A 16,991-nucleotide genomic window follows, 5' to 3' on the forward strand; every position below is an offset into this window, starting at 1 on the left:
TTTAAATAATACAGGTTCTGAAAAATATTGAATTGATTCCACTTCTCATTATATTAATATTCGGATATATTTAAAAAAATAAGTTTTTAAAAATGATAAATAAGTGTGCTGTGATTATTAGTAAAGGAAGATCAAAATCACGATCATTATTAAATTATTTTCACAATAAATAACACTACAAATTTATGCTTATAATTTTTTTATCGCATCAGGTAATTTTAAAAATAGTTTTATATTAACATTTCTAAAAGTTTGTTTCGAAAAAAAATCATATTTCGACAAACAGAAGAGATAGACAAAAAAAAAAATGCTCATGTCATTTCTGTTCAACTTAGTTTTTCTGTTTCAAATATTTTCTCTTTCAAAAAATATAAAAATAGCGAGGATATATGTATTTTTTTTCAAAATATATATTATTTCAGCCAATATGGATACGCATTTCTTTCGTTAGAATTTTATATGTGTATAAGTAATATATATTTAAGATATCACATTTATTTCGATATTTTATACATAAAACTATTTATTTTGATATTTTATGCATAAAACAATCTTTGATCAATTTATATTTAGCTGACTTCATATTTAAAATAAAATTTAATTTTTATAAACAAAATGCGATAAATAAATAAGATTTCAAAACAAACATTTGCGGTCCATTTTCTTTTGATAAGGTAATTGTCACTCTTTACTTCGGATTCAGACGAAACGTTGCTAAAATATGGACCGCAACTTTCATATTTAATCCATTTGTTGATGTTATTATATATTGACATATTCCCAGGTAAAAGGTGGACACTGCAATATCTCTGGTAAACAGCACGATTAATTAATATTCTAGAAATAACCTAGAATACAGAAAATACGGCTTTCGGAGAATACGCAATGCTATTGGATCTGAAAATAGCAAAGGTATTCTATATATGGGATGTTTATCTAGATGAGCTGAAGTACAAATAAATGGGTTAAGAGCAGGGTCTAATGCTGCTAAAACAGCTATACCGTTAAGTAGGTCTGAGCAATATGTCTTCCCAGTTTGGTTTTCGTTGGAAAACAAACAATCACATTTTTTTTAAATCTGGACTTATGTTTCTTGTCTGTTTGTCTAGTGTTTATTTAATAAATATGGTAAAAATTAATCTTCATTTGAATTAAAGAAACGTGATAACCAAGTGATTTTTTTTATGTTAAATGAAATTCAAATGTGAACGTATATTGATTTGAGAGAAATTCTTTATGCTTGCATTTTTTTCCAAAAAAAAAAAGTTCATGTCTAATAGTAATATTAGCGAACTGTGGAAACTATTTAAATTTTAAAATAGTGATCAATTTTTTATCCCCACTCTCAAATATGCTTAAAATTATTTTTTTCTCAAAAATATCTAAAGCATGCAAATGATGATATTTGTTTCTAATATTAGTGTTGGATTTAAATATATTAAAAAATTAAATTAACACAATGAAATCCATGCATTGCATTCACAGCATTCGCACTCATGTTTCACATGGCACGATACTGAAGGATGCCCCAAAATTAAAACAAGATTTGAATTTTCCACCATTAGTGCAGTAAAGTGCTGGCAAACCTTTTAAAGCTGATACATGATTACAAACCTACAGTTGATAGTTCAGGATTCGTAAAAATGGAGTGTTACCCGATGGAACAACGTGTTAACGCAAGATCTAAATTAAATTTTAAAAAACCATAGTTTTTTTCTCTTAATTGTAAGATTTTTATTGAAACGTAAAATACACAGGATAGGGTTATGTATGGAATAACACATAGGGCAAATGACCTCCAAGTCTTTGCAGCCACATACGTATTCGATTGTCGAAATTTTCCATGACTATTTTGTATAAACGTGGCTAAGTTTCACTGATACAGCCTTGAATTTCGCCCTTCAATGCACGTGCGCCTGTAGGCTTATTGGCATAGACCTTTGACTTCAAATAACCCCATAAAATATTCCAATGATGTTCAATCATACGATCTAGGAAGTCAATTCTCAAATTTTCTATGACCACCATATTTTCATTATTTTTGAAATATTGCTCAACATTAAAAACGCGGTGTTCTACAGTGTAACGCTCCATATTTACTAACCTCCGTAATAGAATTATTACTATTCTTAGTCAGCTTTCAAATAGTTTTGAAAGCTGATAGTAATACAGGGTTGCCGACTCTTTACTGCACGAATGGTTGGAAATTCGAATATCGATTTAATTTTGGGACACCCTTTATAATATACTTCCTGATGGGTTTTTTTTCAACAAAGCAACATTATTCAAAAGCTCTTCATAGTTTTATACCTGTCTTATAACTAAAATATAGTTTTTTAAATAAACCAGTAATGGACTCTAGTAAATTATATTAAAGTCAGAAAAAAAATTCTGAGAATAGAAAAATAATTATCCAAAGAAAAGCTTAATATTAGTAAAAATTTCTTTCATTACTGAGTATGAGATAAAAAATGTGTAATTCTGGAAGAATTTTTAGACTTTTCATTTCGAAACTTTGATAGATGATTCCGAAATTACTTTTTTTCTACGTGTATTGATGTGGAAGAACAAAGCAATAGCATAAATATCTGTTTAAAAAATCCTTCTACTGACGAATATTTGTATAACGTCAAATATTAAATGTTAATGTTTAACATAGATCAAATGAGCATAGTTTGTGTTGGTCACAAATAAATTTATTTTTGAAAAATTTTGCATTTTCTTCAAAAATTACTATAAAAATGGAAAAGACACTATGTAATAATTAATTAATTAACTATGTAATATAATTAATTTTCCGCTATAAACAGCATCATGCAACGCAAAGAAGTGAACGGATTGCAACGAAACTTGTTATATAGAATATACACGAGATGCGCTCACGGAATTTCGAAAAAAAAATTTTAGTTCCAAAATGTCCCCCAGATGGCACTATTTCCAGAAAAAATATTGATTTTAACATAATAAACGACCAAAACAGAATACAGGAACAATATTAACAATTCAGAGCAAGAATTATGAATGATAAAATGTAAAACCGAGGAAAGCTGTCGTTCTAGGAAAAAATGTCGAGAATTGCATGCTTGCGAAGAAGAAGAAGCTTTATGCAAAACAGGTAAGGGTAAGAAACGTTTGCAATCGTTGTCATGTTTTATGTCAAGGTTTCCGGCTGCAATGATGATGGTATCTTGTTGCAACGTTGAATGACTTAAAGAACTCCATAATGCTTCATGTGCGAAGCATCACAATAGATCAGTTTCAATCTCTGTTGAACACACTGTCCATCGACTTAAAATTTTGCAGGTGAATGAGGTTGGTCACGTGAAGCACTTTTTCCTACATAGTCCTGGACACGATTAACAACTGCTCCTCTTGCGAAATTTCGTCCTAATCTGTTCTTGTTTCTGCAAACTGAACTGTTTTTTTTTTTTTGTCCTCAAACAGCGTACTGTTATTTTTTCCTTACCTTTACTTAATGTAGTTCAATGACAAGGTGATCAGAAAATAGTCAATAAGTCTTTATATGTTTTCTATATTCCGTTTCGGTCGTTTATTGTGTTAAATTTAATTTTTTCCGGAAAAGTGCCCTCTGGTGGACATTTTGGAAAAAACAAATTTTTATTAGAAATTCCGTGAGCGCATCTTGTGTATAGCCTATATACTAAATTTCGTTGCAATCCGTTCACCCGTTTCAGTTGTATGTTGCTGTTTATAGGGGAAGTTTAATTATAACCACAATGTAGATTAATTTCAAAATTGACGCAAATCCTAATACTAGGATTGCTGACGTAAATGTCAGCCATCCTAGAACTTTGGGGAAAATTACTTCCTTTCGCAAAGGTAAATAACATCCAGAAGTATTTCCAAATATAGATGTAATTTCGCAAGGCGATATTCATAAATTCGCAAGGTACTCAGCAAGCAAATATTTATAAATTACTGATGTTCCACTTGCAACACACGTCTTTCTGGTGCTCATATGGCTCATATTTCAGTCATTAATGGCTTAACATTTGACAATAAGGATTTAAAATTCACAAATTTCATTTCAGAATTATCTTTAAGACTCAAATTATTTTGCATTCTAAAAAATTTTAATAGATCTTAAATTATGGATGAGTATAAATATCTTTATTACAATTATCTATATTGATTAAGAAATAAAAATATACACTTTATGAAAAAAATAAAAATTGATAGTAAAAATTGAATGTAAAGATGATAAATATGCTCTCCATTGTTCAAATTTTAAAATAGCTCTGTTTTACAAAGATGAAGAGTGTTATATTTTAAGGTAAAAGTGCTGATATTATCATACTTAAATATTTTAATTTTAATTTTAACTATAATAAGGAAAGATTGGTAATTGAGGTAAGTAATAACAGCTAAATAGCAATAATAATGAATGATTTGCAACTGACCTTGTGAAGAATAATAAAGAAAAAAATTACTTTGCAGAAAGCAATGTAACTCCATTAGGCTTTAATTTAGCTTTTTTGATATTTTCTGTTTTTTAAGGAGTTAGAGATTCATACAGATTGCAAAACCCTAATTTGAAAAACCCTAATATGAATAAAGATTGTTTCCAAATGAAATTTTAAAAAGTAAAGAAAATTAATAATAAGGAAAATGTTACTTTACATGAAATTTCATTTGTTAAACTTAAAATAGCTGCATAAAATTTTCCAAGTACAATATCATAGGATTTTTTCATTGGTATTCAAAACTTTTCATTAACTATATGCACATTAACAAGACAGAAATTAAGGATGAATTGGAGTACAGAATATACAGATAAAATTTGCTTATTTTAAATTTCTACAGACAATTAAATTTGAATCTTCAAATCCAGGCTACACTAACACTCTACCTACAAAAAGGATTATCAACCGATGATTAATATATGGTTATCAATATAATTATCAACACATCGGATACGCATTAAGCTGTATTTTATTTTTCAAGATATTAAAGAAGCAAAACTTTTCGCCATTGAAAATTTACAGAAAATTCAAAAGCAGATATTCAAACCGATAAACCTATAGATAATTCAAATACGTTTATTATGCATTTTTCATAAACTAGATTTAAACTCCATTGTCATACATATTCGTAAAAAAATGTTTTTCTATATTATATGGAAAATTGTATCCAAAGACTATGGTATTGAGCGAAACAACAATTACTAGAAATATTTTCTTAAATGCGTTTATTCTAAAGTATTAGATTTCCATGTTCTTCAAATTGATTATAGTCTTTTTATTTATTAAATTATTGAATCCGCCATATTTCGAATCATTTAGAAGTATTGCGAAATTTCCTCAAAGACCTGCATAAAAATTAGAATTCTTTAAAAAGGGTTTTAATACTTGAAAAGAAAAGTCTTTCCTTGATGTTTTTGGCTCTACAGATAGTCGTATTATGCTCATAAAATATTTGTTATCTTTTTTGAAGAAAATTATTTAAAAAAGTTCTTTTCTGATATAACACAAATAATAATACATACATGCGACGAATGATATTTTGAAATATTTCATACCTATATAAAAACACTAGTTTCCGTAATGACTACTTTCAAATTGACTTCGATATTTTAACAGAAAATACTGTTTGAAAAGCTTTTTAATGCATTTTATTTTCAATCATTTAAAAATATTTCTCTACGAATGCGAATAAAATAAATGCTGAAGGAAAATAATATTTTATCTAAAAACTTCTGTTTAGAAATTTTCTTCAATCTACGCATTAGAATTTCTCTTTAATTCTGGATAGTTTGAAAACTTTGATTCTTTCTATTCTTAACTTTTTTAATTGGAACTGTTCATGTATAAAAAAAACTGACTGGGAATTAAAAAAAAAATTTCAATCTTTTGGAATTAAAAAGCTTTTCAGAAAAAGTTCCATTCCAGCTTAAAATTAATGCAATAATTCTGTTTAAATTAAAAGATAATTGCTTGGTTTAGGAAGCCTGAATAAGAAAAGTATAAACAAATAGTGTCAGTCGGAAAATCAAACATAAATAAAAACCAAAATATGCAGCAATACTGATTCTGAAATAATAAAAAATGACCTACAAAAGAAACTCCGAAAATAAAAGCAAAAAAAAAGATATTTTTTTCGGGTTTTTTTTTTATTTATGAAAAAAAAAGAACTAAACATAATCTTTCTGTTTTTCACGGAATTATTTTGCTTTAATTATCCTCCAGATCCGTACAATATAAACAGAACAACAAGTGGGTTTCTACTACAATTAGTCTTTGAAAAAAATTTTCTTAAAAGGTCACTTTATAATATCTGAAAAAAAAGACGAAATGATCATTCTTTTTCTATTTTATGGAGTCATGAAACATACGAAAATTTTTTTATTCCAGTTGTAGAATCAAATTATGAAAAGAGGAAGCTTTTTCAAAGTAGTTCCTCATATTTGTTCTATGAAAGTTCGAATCGAATTTAAATGAATTGCTGACAAAAGAATCTTGGAAAAAATATCAGTAATGATTTTTAAAATTGACAAAATTAAGAAAATAATATTTTTTTTTATTCATTTACTTCAAAAATGATATTATTGACATTGAACAGTTGAATTAAGAAATGGATACCTAATTGCACTTCAAACAAACCAGAGTAATTTGTGTAGTATATATATATATATATATACTACACAAATTACTTGTTTATATATATATATATTACAATTACTTCATTTTTTTAAGTCATAAAGTGACAAAATCTACTTTTAATAATAAAAAAATTATCGCAACATATATTATACAACATTATTTTCTTACAATAAATAATATTTCTTTCAATAAGACTTTCCCCTTTTTTTATGAAATTGGTGTTGTACTTAACGCATAACCATTATCGGCAACTATGAGGAAATTACATATCGTAAAAGACTTATTAGGCTTTATTTCTGAAAAAAAAAATTTAAAATATTTTTAATTCAAGAATGTGACAATTTTATTTTTTTATTTTTGAATTTTTATTACTCTGAGAAAAATTATAATTATAAATATATAAATACAGTTGCATAATTATAACACATAAATTATATATAGTTACATAAATGTTCTTATATATTTATAATACCGGGTGTCCCATAAATTTGTAAATACTTTAAAAATTCATAAAAATTGAAGGAATGAGTATATTTTAATGCAGTTTGCGAAACTGTTATTCTCATGAAGAGGGATTTTTTTTTCATACAAAAAAAAAGAAATAGTTAAAAAATTTGTCGGTAGAGGGCACTAAACACAAGCAAAACATACAATTCTACGGGAAAAATACTTTTATTTGCATGCAAGCAATTGTTTACATGCGTATCACACTACTACAGTACTTGTTCTATGATTCCGTCATCACCACAAATAGCAGTTTGGAAGCGGGAGACAACACTGGTAACTGCATCATATAGCATATCCGGATGAATGCATGAGATTTCGTGGCGAATGGCTTCCTTTAGCTGCACTAACGAAGTTGGCCTATGGCGGTACACCCGAGACTTAAGGTAACCCCATAGCCAAAAATCAAGGGGTGTTAAATCTGGTGAGCGTGGGGGCCATTCATGTGTAAAGTGACGGCTGATTATCCGTTCTTCAGTAAAAGTTCTTCTCAAAAATGCCTTCACTTCGGTGTCGATGTAAGGAGGTGCCCCGTCTTGCATGAATGTCACTGTGTCAAGGACATCGTGTTCCAATAAGGACGGTATCACTTCCTTCTGTAACATTTCCAAGTAACTTGTTCCATTAACTTGAACATGTCTTCCATCATGCTTTTTTACAGGGTTTTTCAAAGAAAAAAGGGCCTACAATAATGGGTGCAGTGAAACCACACCAAACAGTAACCCGTGGTGAATGCAGGGTCTTCTCAGTGTAAGCATGTGGATTCTCATGTGCCCATATTCTACAGTTATGGGTATTAACTGCTCCATGCAAAGCAAAATGAGCCTCATCTGTCCACAATATTTTCAGCAGCCATCGCGGATCATCTTCAATTTTCGCCAAAGCCCCATTTGAGAATTCCAATCTCTTAGCTGTATCATTTGGTAAGAGCTGATGTAGCGATTGCAATTTGTATGGGTACAATTGCAATACACCATGAATTATGCGGTACACCGAAGTCTTTGGTATACCAGTTATTCGTGCCCTTTCTCGTGCGCTACTGATTGCACTTGTAGACTGTTCCCTTAACGTGTCCATTTGCGAAGAGACATCGGGGGTACCGACTGTTGTTAAACGAGGTGCACCACAGCGTGGCCGATGGCACAAACTTCCAGTTTCTTCGAAACGGCAAACTAGGGAAAAGAGTCCAGCAGGAGTGATCGGACCTGAACCTTTCTTCAATCTTTTCTGGGTCCTAAACTTTCGTAAGGCTTCAGCCGCCGATTCGTTGCTGACATAAAACAACTTTACCAATAGTGCTTTATCCATCAGTGTCAACATCTTAATACAAACCTTATGCAAACCTTTAGAAATGATGTGTCAATCGCTCACTCTGCTTTTCATAAGACTTTAATTTGCATATTTCCACTGATTTGCTTGTGTGCAGATTGACAAATTTTTGAATTATTTTTTTTTCTGTATCAAAAAAAAATCCCCCTTTATGCGAATAATAGTTTCGCAAACCGCATTCAAATATACCCAGTCCTTCAATTTTTATGAATTTTTAAAGTATATACAAATTTTGGGACACCCGGTATATAAAATAACAAATTAATTATGTATGGCTATTTGAAAAATATTTTCAGTAACATGTAAAATATATTTTGAATTCTAGGTTCAAATTCTAGATTGTTATTTAAACATGCATTATAGATAAAAAAATTAACTTCTGTAATGAAAATTTAAAATGCTTACTATAAAGCTGAAAGCTCAATAGCTCACGCATTTTTCGGGGCATAAGAGGATTAATGAAAAATAAGTTTTTGCTAAAGGAGAACCGTCATGAAGACATGACTTACATTTCTTGAGAACCTAAATCCTCAAGTTTATTAAGAATTAAATAAGTTTGAACAATTATTAATAATTTCATTAAATAATTAATTTTTAAACAAATATTAAATGATGGTTTCATGATTCATCCTGATATATATTTATGCTTTCTGTTGAAATATTTATAAAATATTTTGTAGATTCTTCACAAGTAATTCTAAAATAAATGCATTTAAAGCCATTTTGTCCACCTTTGTGATATTACAAAAAAATCTCAATAGAAAAAGATTTGCTGGTTTTCCATTCAAAACCAGCCGGATTGTTCTCTCTTTTATATTCTCCTATACTAACATAATATAGAACGTACATGTACTTCTATATTATGTTGTACATGTCTATATTTGTATGTACATGCACTTCATAGTACATGTACAACAAAACATGTACTGAGTATGGATGCTGTACGCTTTTCTTTTCACGTAATATTTTTTATTCAAAATTTAATAAAAGTTTATGATTTTTCTGATAATAATTCCATTTGTCTTTGTGTTTTTAAATTTCCACTTTCATGTACTTCCAAGTAAGTATACAGATTGACAGAATGTCAATATTTTAACGTGTTCAAAGTTTAATACAAGTTTCTAAACCTAATAATAAATTTATATACTTAATTTCATCCTTCCATTTCCGTTTTTGAGCTATCATGTTAGCATATATTTTGAAGAAGCTGCAAGTTTCATGTTATCATTTGAAATTTCAACAAAATCACTAATTTCTACCAATTATTCCAAAATGAATAATTTCACAGCAAAGAATCTTATATGGGTTTCCTCGCAAGCAAATTTAAATAAATTTTATATTTAAAATTCATGTTGAATACTTGTTGTTTTCTTATTTGAAATAATGGACCACAGCATTATTCTTCTGCTTAATTTTAACTATACTAAAATTTTTGTACAAGAAGAGAAAGCTAATATAATCCACTTCATATCTTTCAAAAAAATATCTATCAGCTTTGCAATTTCTTAAAAATTATTTGATAATTGCAATAATTATCTCTGATAAAAGAATCCCAATAAACAATAATTAGAGTGGATTAAACATCATTTAGTTTCATGAGAAAGTTATAAATTATGTATTCAGATAATTGCAAAAAATTCTTTTCAATATGCTGACAAAAGTAGGGATATTATTTAAATGCTAGAAAAATTGAGTGCAATATTATAAGCGGATTTTATAGAGTCCCTCCTTTTGAAAATTTGATGGCGGATACGTTAAAATAAATAACATAATTTTCTAAGGCAAATTTCATAAATGTCATTTTTAAACTGAAATGCTTCTTTACTGAGCAAAGTCATGCAACAGGCCACTGTAATTCTTAATTCTGCTTCTTAATCTGATTCAATCAATAGTATCATCAAAATGTAGTATCATAATAAAACATTATTAAAAAATAGCAGTTCATAAAAAATAAATGGAAGCTCTTGAATGTTCATAAACTTACATAATAACAAATTTTTACGAGCTGAATCGAAAATTCATGTGGAACAAAATAAGCTAAATTTTTCTTTGAATTATCTAATGGCTATAAGTTCGTAAGCTTGAGGCAAGAGATATACTTCGCTTTAAAATGTTTGATTGACAAATCAAAACATTAAGTATTTTATTTATTTATGCTGGACAAGTTTTAAGTTCTTAAGATGAACGTCTTTAAAAGAAAGAACATGTGACTGCAATATCTAATATTGGTTTCTTAAATTATTTTAAAGGCTATAATGTGATGTTTGAGTGTGGATGTTTTTTTACGACGTATCTTTTGGCAGGAATTAGACGTGTATTATTTCTAGTACTAGCTACGTCTGACGACCAGTTGGGATGCTAGTATATAAATTTTGAATTAAATAGTTTGCCATCACCTTAACGGCTTCCTCAGTAAAGTATTTTTTTAAAATTTTTATTGTTAATAGTCTAGTAACTCTCACTATTTAAAAAATTTACACATTCATGTTAATTGTGCTATAAATTTCGCTAAGTTTTGGCCATTTCACTTAAAATTTGAAATTTAATTTCATCAAATCTAGTGATTAAATTTGATCAAATCTTGTTGAAGTACATCTCAAATAATTTAAGGGGAGAGAAGAATCATTTAAGAATAAAGTTTTGTCTGTAATAATTTTAAAAATTGTGTACATAATATATTCATATTTCATTGCTATATAAGAAATATATTTCAAAATTTACATAATATAGCATATAAATGTAATTCAATAAAAATTTGTCTCATTCCACAAAAAATCATTTTATTTCAATTCAAATACCTTGGCTAAAAGAGCTATAATATAAAAATATTTAAATAATAGCGAGATTTTTTTTTAAATTATGCTTACTTATAAAGTCAAGCATTCCTTGTATTCTCCACAATACTCGAAACTTTTATTAAAGACATGTTTTAAACAAAAGCCTATTCAATATGGAAAAATAAACTGAATATCCATTTTTTGAACATGAAAAAAAATAACCAAATTAAAATATTATTAGTAACAATAAAAAAAAATTTTGGATTTTATTTATAGAAAGAAAGTATTGTAACAAAAGAACATAATTTTTTACATTTAACTAAATCTAGGTAATAAATTTTTTCAGTAATTAAATTGACATCATAAAAAATTGTTTTGAAATTTTAATGAATTTTTTAATTTAATGGCATAAAATTTATTTAGATGATGTTGTACAGTAGAAAAAATACCAATTACAGTGCAAAAATATCAAAATTTCGTTCACTTTTTATTAATTAAAATTTCAAAATACACTTTTACCCTCTAAAGCATTTATGTACTAAGTATTATAGCTCTAAAGCAATATAGAGCGTCAATACACACACCTACCAAAAGACATATATGTATGTTCTCATATTTTATTAACAGAGATTAATTATTTATTTTATTATATTATTTATATTTATTGATATGTATATTAGTCATAATTAATTTAATATTTATTCATATTTTTGTGGTACTTTTACACTCATAAAATGGCGCAAAATAATATTTTCGATTTCTTTTATAAACCCTTTTCTCTCCTCAGTGTGGATTAAAATGTTTCCTCTCTTCAATTCGTGTGAAGGATTGCACCATTTCAATAATAAAATAATAATAATAATAACTTTTAACATTCTTTAAAGTTCTTTTATTTATTTTTCTAAATTGTGAGGCTCCTTACCTAATTTTCAAATCTTCTCAACGAAGATAAGTTTTCTTAGTTCCTTTAGTCATGCATAATATATGTAAAATATATACTAAGAATGTAATTATAAATATGTACTTAGAATAAACTTGTAAGTCACAGACTTAGATATAAAAATAATACACAGACAGTATAATGGACTCACATAGTATAATTAAGATATTTAATATTTCTGAATTTACCAGGCCATATGTATCTTTCTATAATTTAACCATCTGACTGTACAGCTTTTAAGACAATCTAATTAAATAACTTATTCTGGTTTGGGAAAATATTGCCAATTTAATTTGATAAAGATTTCATGAAATACTTTACGGAAATGTAATTTTTGTTTCAAATTAAAATGGCTGTAGAACATTTTATTTAAATTCACAAGTTTATAAATAAGATAATTTGGTATTCTGGTCACATGCGACCAAATCCTTTAACTGATTTAAAGTCTTATACAATACATTTTATTGCTATAGAAATTAGAAAAATTCCCTCATGCAAAATAAAATTCATTAAATTCTATTCTACAAACCTAAAGTTCGTTAATTTCATAAAGATTCCTTTGAATACGTTCTTTGTACATTCGTAGAAAGAAGTATTTTTACACCTTTTTGTTTTTATTTATGTTTACTACAGTTCCATGTTATCTTTCAATGAATATCTGCTCAATTAGATAATATTCCATGAGTATGAGTATTTTATTACGTTCATAGCTTATTTATTTTCTAAATTCTCATAAAAATGACTGATAATCAATAATTTACCAGTTGATTTCACTCAAAATTTTAAATAATCAGACACTATGAATCTCAAAACGAGTTCTTTGAGATTCTATAACATTTATTCAAGTGCCAAGTAAAAGTTTTCAATTGATCTTATCAACAGAGTAAACATACAGAGTATACAACCTTATACGAGTTAATATACGATGTTGCTAGGACGTGAGGTCATTACTCTTTGCTGCTAATCTCAGATAATTGCGTGCATGTTCTCATAAAGTTTGCTGAAATGAAATGTAAAAGCTAATACTGCATATCCAAAAGTAAAACAAACTAACCAGTAGATTTCAAGTATTCTTATATTTGGTATTTAACTTCTTGCTATAGAGAAAACAATTGAGTACACATTTTTGAATATCTTCCTATTAACTAATTGGTTTCAAAATTTGAAAAACATTCTGCTATTCGGTGCAAAAATCAAATTCCTTTATGTAACTTTTGTGTTTAGCTTCATTTTATAGAGAAAAGAAGCAATTTCTATTTATTGACCAGTTGGTTTCAAATTTTGATAATATTCTGCAATTCCGATCTAAAGATGAAGTTCATTAATATTAATGTCCAGTTTTTAAGAAATATTAGGGCTATTTTAGGTCCACTGATCTGACACTAAACCAGATCCAGATCCGCTTGCAAGGGTGGTTCATCAGTGAAATCGGGTCTCTAATCTGAAACCTTCCGGCTCCGAAGCTGAGACCGGACAACCACGCCACCGAGCGTCTTGTCGTCCAGTTCATTTATCTAAATGACTTTATTCTTGAATTATTGTGTTCACTTACACATGAACATGGAAAAAAAAATTTTTCAACTGATGAATTTCGTCTAAAATTTACAATTCGTGCACAGTTATGGTGTAAGGATTATATACAGAATTTCATTCATCTAGATTGTTCAGTTTTTATTTATTTATACGGGTTATTGTGTTCACAGAAAAATAAAAATTCGATAAATTAATATACACGAAGAGCAAACAATAAAGCAAACAAACTATTTTAAAAACTGTGTGCTTTATTGATAATACCCTAATTTTTGAATGTACTTAATTTCAGCCAATTCGAATTCTTAATAATATATATTCCAAACATCTAATTTCAGATATTAACTAAAATTACAACTAATTGCATTTTTTAATCACAGAATATTTCTATATTTTATTCGAATTCCTATATTTAATTACGTATCCAAAACGATAAATATTATCAAATTAAGATACAAAATATACAAAATTCGTGCTGTTTTCTTATGAAAATTATCATACAAGAAACATATTAAAAGCGGTTTTGTTTATTTTTTCCCTTTAAAAAATATTTTCTATAAAATAAGTTCAAGCATGTTTGACATACTCAGATAAAAGAGAAGAAAGAGGAAAATGCATAACATTATTCCTCATTCGCCTTTCATTTCGTCTTTTCTCTGGATAAAGCCCCGAGGACAGAAAATATTTCTTGGTGAACACATATTGTTTAAGTTTCGATCGTTACATTAATTTTCCTATTGAAATCGATAGATAGAGATGTATTTTGTGCATCAACTATATTTTAGTAATTCGAATGTGGAAAGTTATATGACAGATTTCTGCTTGTTCGCTTTTCCTCTTAAAATCACATTTTTTCAACATGAAATGTTGTACATAACAAGGAAAAAGACAATTCTATTCATGTTGTATTTAGCTTACTTTTTTAATACGATTCAGTTCAATTCAATTACATTAGCTTCCTGTTTTAAAGCAACACTAAGGCTGCTTTGGGACGGACCTCGTAATTTTGAATCACGACTTGAGCACGAGATTTGATATGATGATACTTGAGCTGGAACACCCCTCTCCAAACTTCCGCACCACATCAGTTGGAGGGTGTTTGACCCCGACTGATTTAATTAAGACCAGACCCGCTAACGCACATTTTCTTCGGTGAAATCGGGTGTCGAGCCTGAAACCGTTCGATTCCGAAGTCAAAACTTTACCGCCGTGCCATCGAGGCCCTCTTTGATGTTGAGAATCATCAACTACATATTTTATAATAATTCAAATTACTTGATTGGATCTAAATTGAGGTATAAATATATATTTTAGGTAAAGATATACCAAAATTCCTTCAACTATTTTGTTGCATTTTTTTAGCTATTCCCTTCCTATGCACACGAATTAACTGATCCTACCTCCTCCACACGGATCAGGTAGCCAACGTACGATTAAAATTAAATTCATATCGGCACATCAGTCTACAAAACTATATGTATAATTCTATGCATTTTGCATAATATTATTTAAATTTATTCGTGTGCATATGAAAGAAAAGAAAAACAAATTTATTCGATCATAAATTTAATTTAATTACAGTTGCACATTTCGATTCATGGTTTTCATAAACATATTGGATTGAGGTACAGACATTCCATAGATCGACAGATACAAATTCAAAAACGGTTTAAACGGTTCTGACATTGAATTTGGAAACTAGAGATGCATCCATTAGTTCAGTCGAATTATACTTCTACAAGAAGAAATTGTTTAATTCTTCATCGGAAATGCAGGTTCAGATGGCATGGTTTCATGTTCCCCTCCACTTCTAAGAAAGGGAGGCATATTTTTTTATTTTTAATAATCCCCATTTTTTTACCAGATGTTTGGAGATATCCAACTCGGTTAAGTCGGCGATTGCTTGGAAAAATATTATTCGCCATACTTATATCCTAAATCATCACACTGATGAAGGTTCGCAATATTCTTTTCTTATAATACTTAATTTTGCTTTTTTTTAGTATTGTGCAATCCAAAACGTATAGAAATTTATCAACAGTGTGTTCATTTTTCAGTCTAGCCTCCCAACTTTTTTTTTATATATATTTTGTAATTGAGAAAGAATTGTGAACGATATTTGAACATCTTGAAGGTCCTCTCCAGAACTTCTTGGGGAGCAGATCGAACCTCCTTACTGCGAATTTACGTGGCAGTCATTCTTTCCCGTCTTGATTATGGGTGCATGGTGTATGGATCTGCACGCCCTAGTGTTTTGCGCAGATTCGACACTATCCATCATTCTGCATTGAGAATCTGCTCCGGTGCCTTTCGAACATCCCCCACAGAAAGCTTGTATAACATCTGCCACCAACTACCCCTCTATTTAAGGCGTAAAAAAATTACCTCCTTATATTATTTCCGAACGCAGTCTCTTCCGAAGCACCCTATATCCGAATTAACCCTTCCAGCAAGTGTTAGGAGAATTTATGATGCTCATTCCTCCTGCATTCCACCGTTCAGTGTGAGAATAGAAACGCTTCTGCGGGACTCGGGCCTTAATAATTCCACAATTAATTCTATTAATCACTTTTATTTTCCACCATGGGATAAGCCAGAATTTTCCTTCTTAAATCCATTTTTTGGTTTTGAAAAATCCGCAACAGCATCTGTGGTTTTTCAACAGTTATTTTTCTATCATCGTTGTCAGTATTCATCTTTCATCCCTGTTTTTACAGATGGCTCGAAATCGGATGGGCATGTCGGTTTTGGCATTGTACTTCCATCTGCTATATTGAGCTATCGTTTACATACCAGTTTTTCAATCTTTACTGCGGAACTAATAGCAATTTCCTATGCACTTCAGGAAATTTCGATATCTACTAATCGAAGCTTTGTTATTTATACTGACAGTCTGAGTGCTTTGGAGACGCTCTCTCATCCCGACAATCAAATGCATCCTGTGGCCTTAAAATTTTGAAAATTTTATGCCTTCTTCGAAATAAGGCATTTAATATTTTATTTTGTTGGGTACCGAGTCAGTCGGGTATTTCGGGAAATGAAGCGGCAGACTGTGCTGCAAAAGCTGCTTCTTCATTTCTTTCACAAAATCTCCCATACAGTGATGCGAACAAGTTCTTTATTCTTCATCTCTATTCCACTTGGCAGACAAACTGGAATGAACAGGTTCATAACAAATTACATACCATCAAACCTTTCACTGGATTATGGCCTGTACTCCCTATACGGGGGTTGGATGTTAAATTGACCCGCCTCCGTATAGGACATACACGTTTTACTCATAAATATCTC

General features: G+C 29.2%; 1 protein-coding gene across 1 annotated transcript; it reads left to right on the top strand.

Annotated features, from left to right (window-relative positions):
* The first annotated feature begins 15,924 nt into the window (after window positions 1-15,924).
* On the top strand, window positions 15,925-16,659 carry LOC129962897 (uncharacterized). Its single transcript, XM_056076897.1, has one exon. It carries the CDS (start codon window positions 15,925-15,927, stop codon window positions 16,657-16,659), a length of 735 nt encoding a protein of 244 aa, XP_055932872.1.
* The last annotated feature ends 332 nt before the right edge of the window (window positions 16,660-16,991 follow it).

The sequence above is a fragment of the Argiope bruennichi genome, chromosome 3 (genome assembly GCF_947563725.1).
Source record: "Argiope bruennichi chromosome 3, qqArgBrue1.1, whole genome shotgun sequence".
Classification (NCBI taxonomy): Eukaryota; Metazoa; Arthropoda; class Arachnida; order Araneae; family Araneidae; genus Argiope; species Argiope bruennichi.

What these genes read in the sequence shown, in the direction of transcription:
- LOC129962897 (XM_056076897.1), top strand. Translation starts at nt 15,925, where the DNA reads ATGGTGTATGGATCTGCACGCCCTAGTGTTTTGCGCAGATTCGACACT.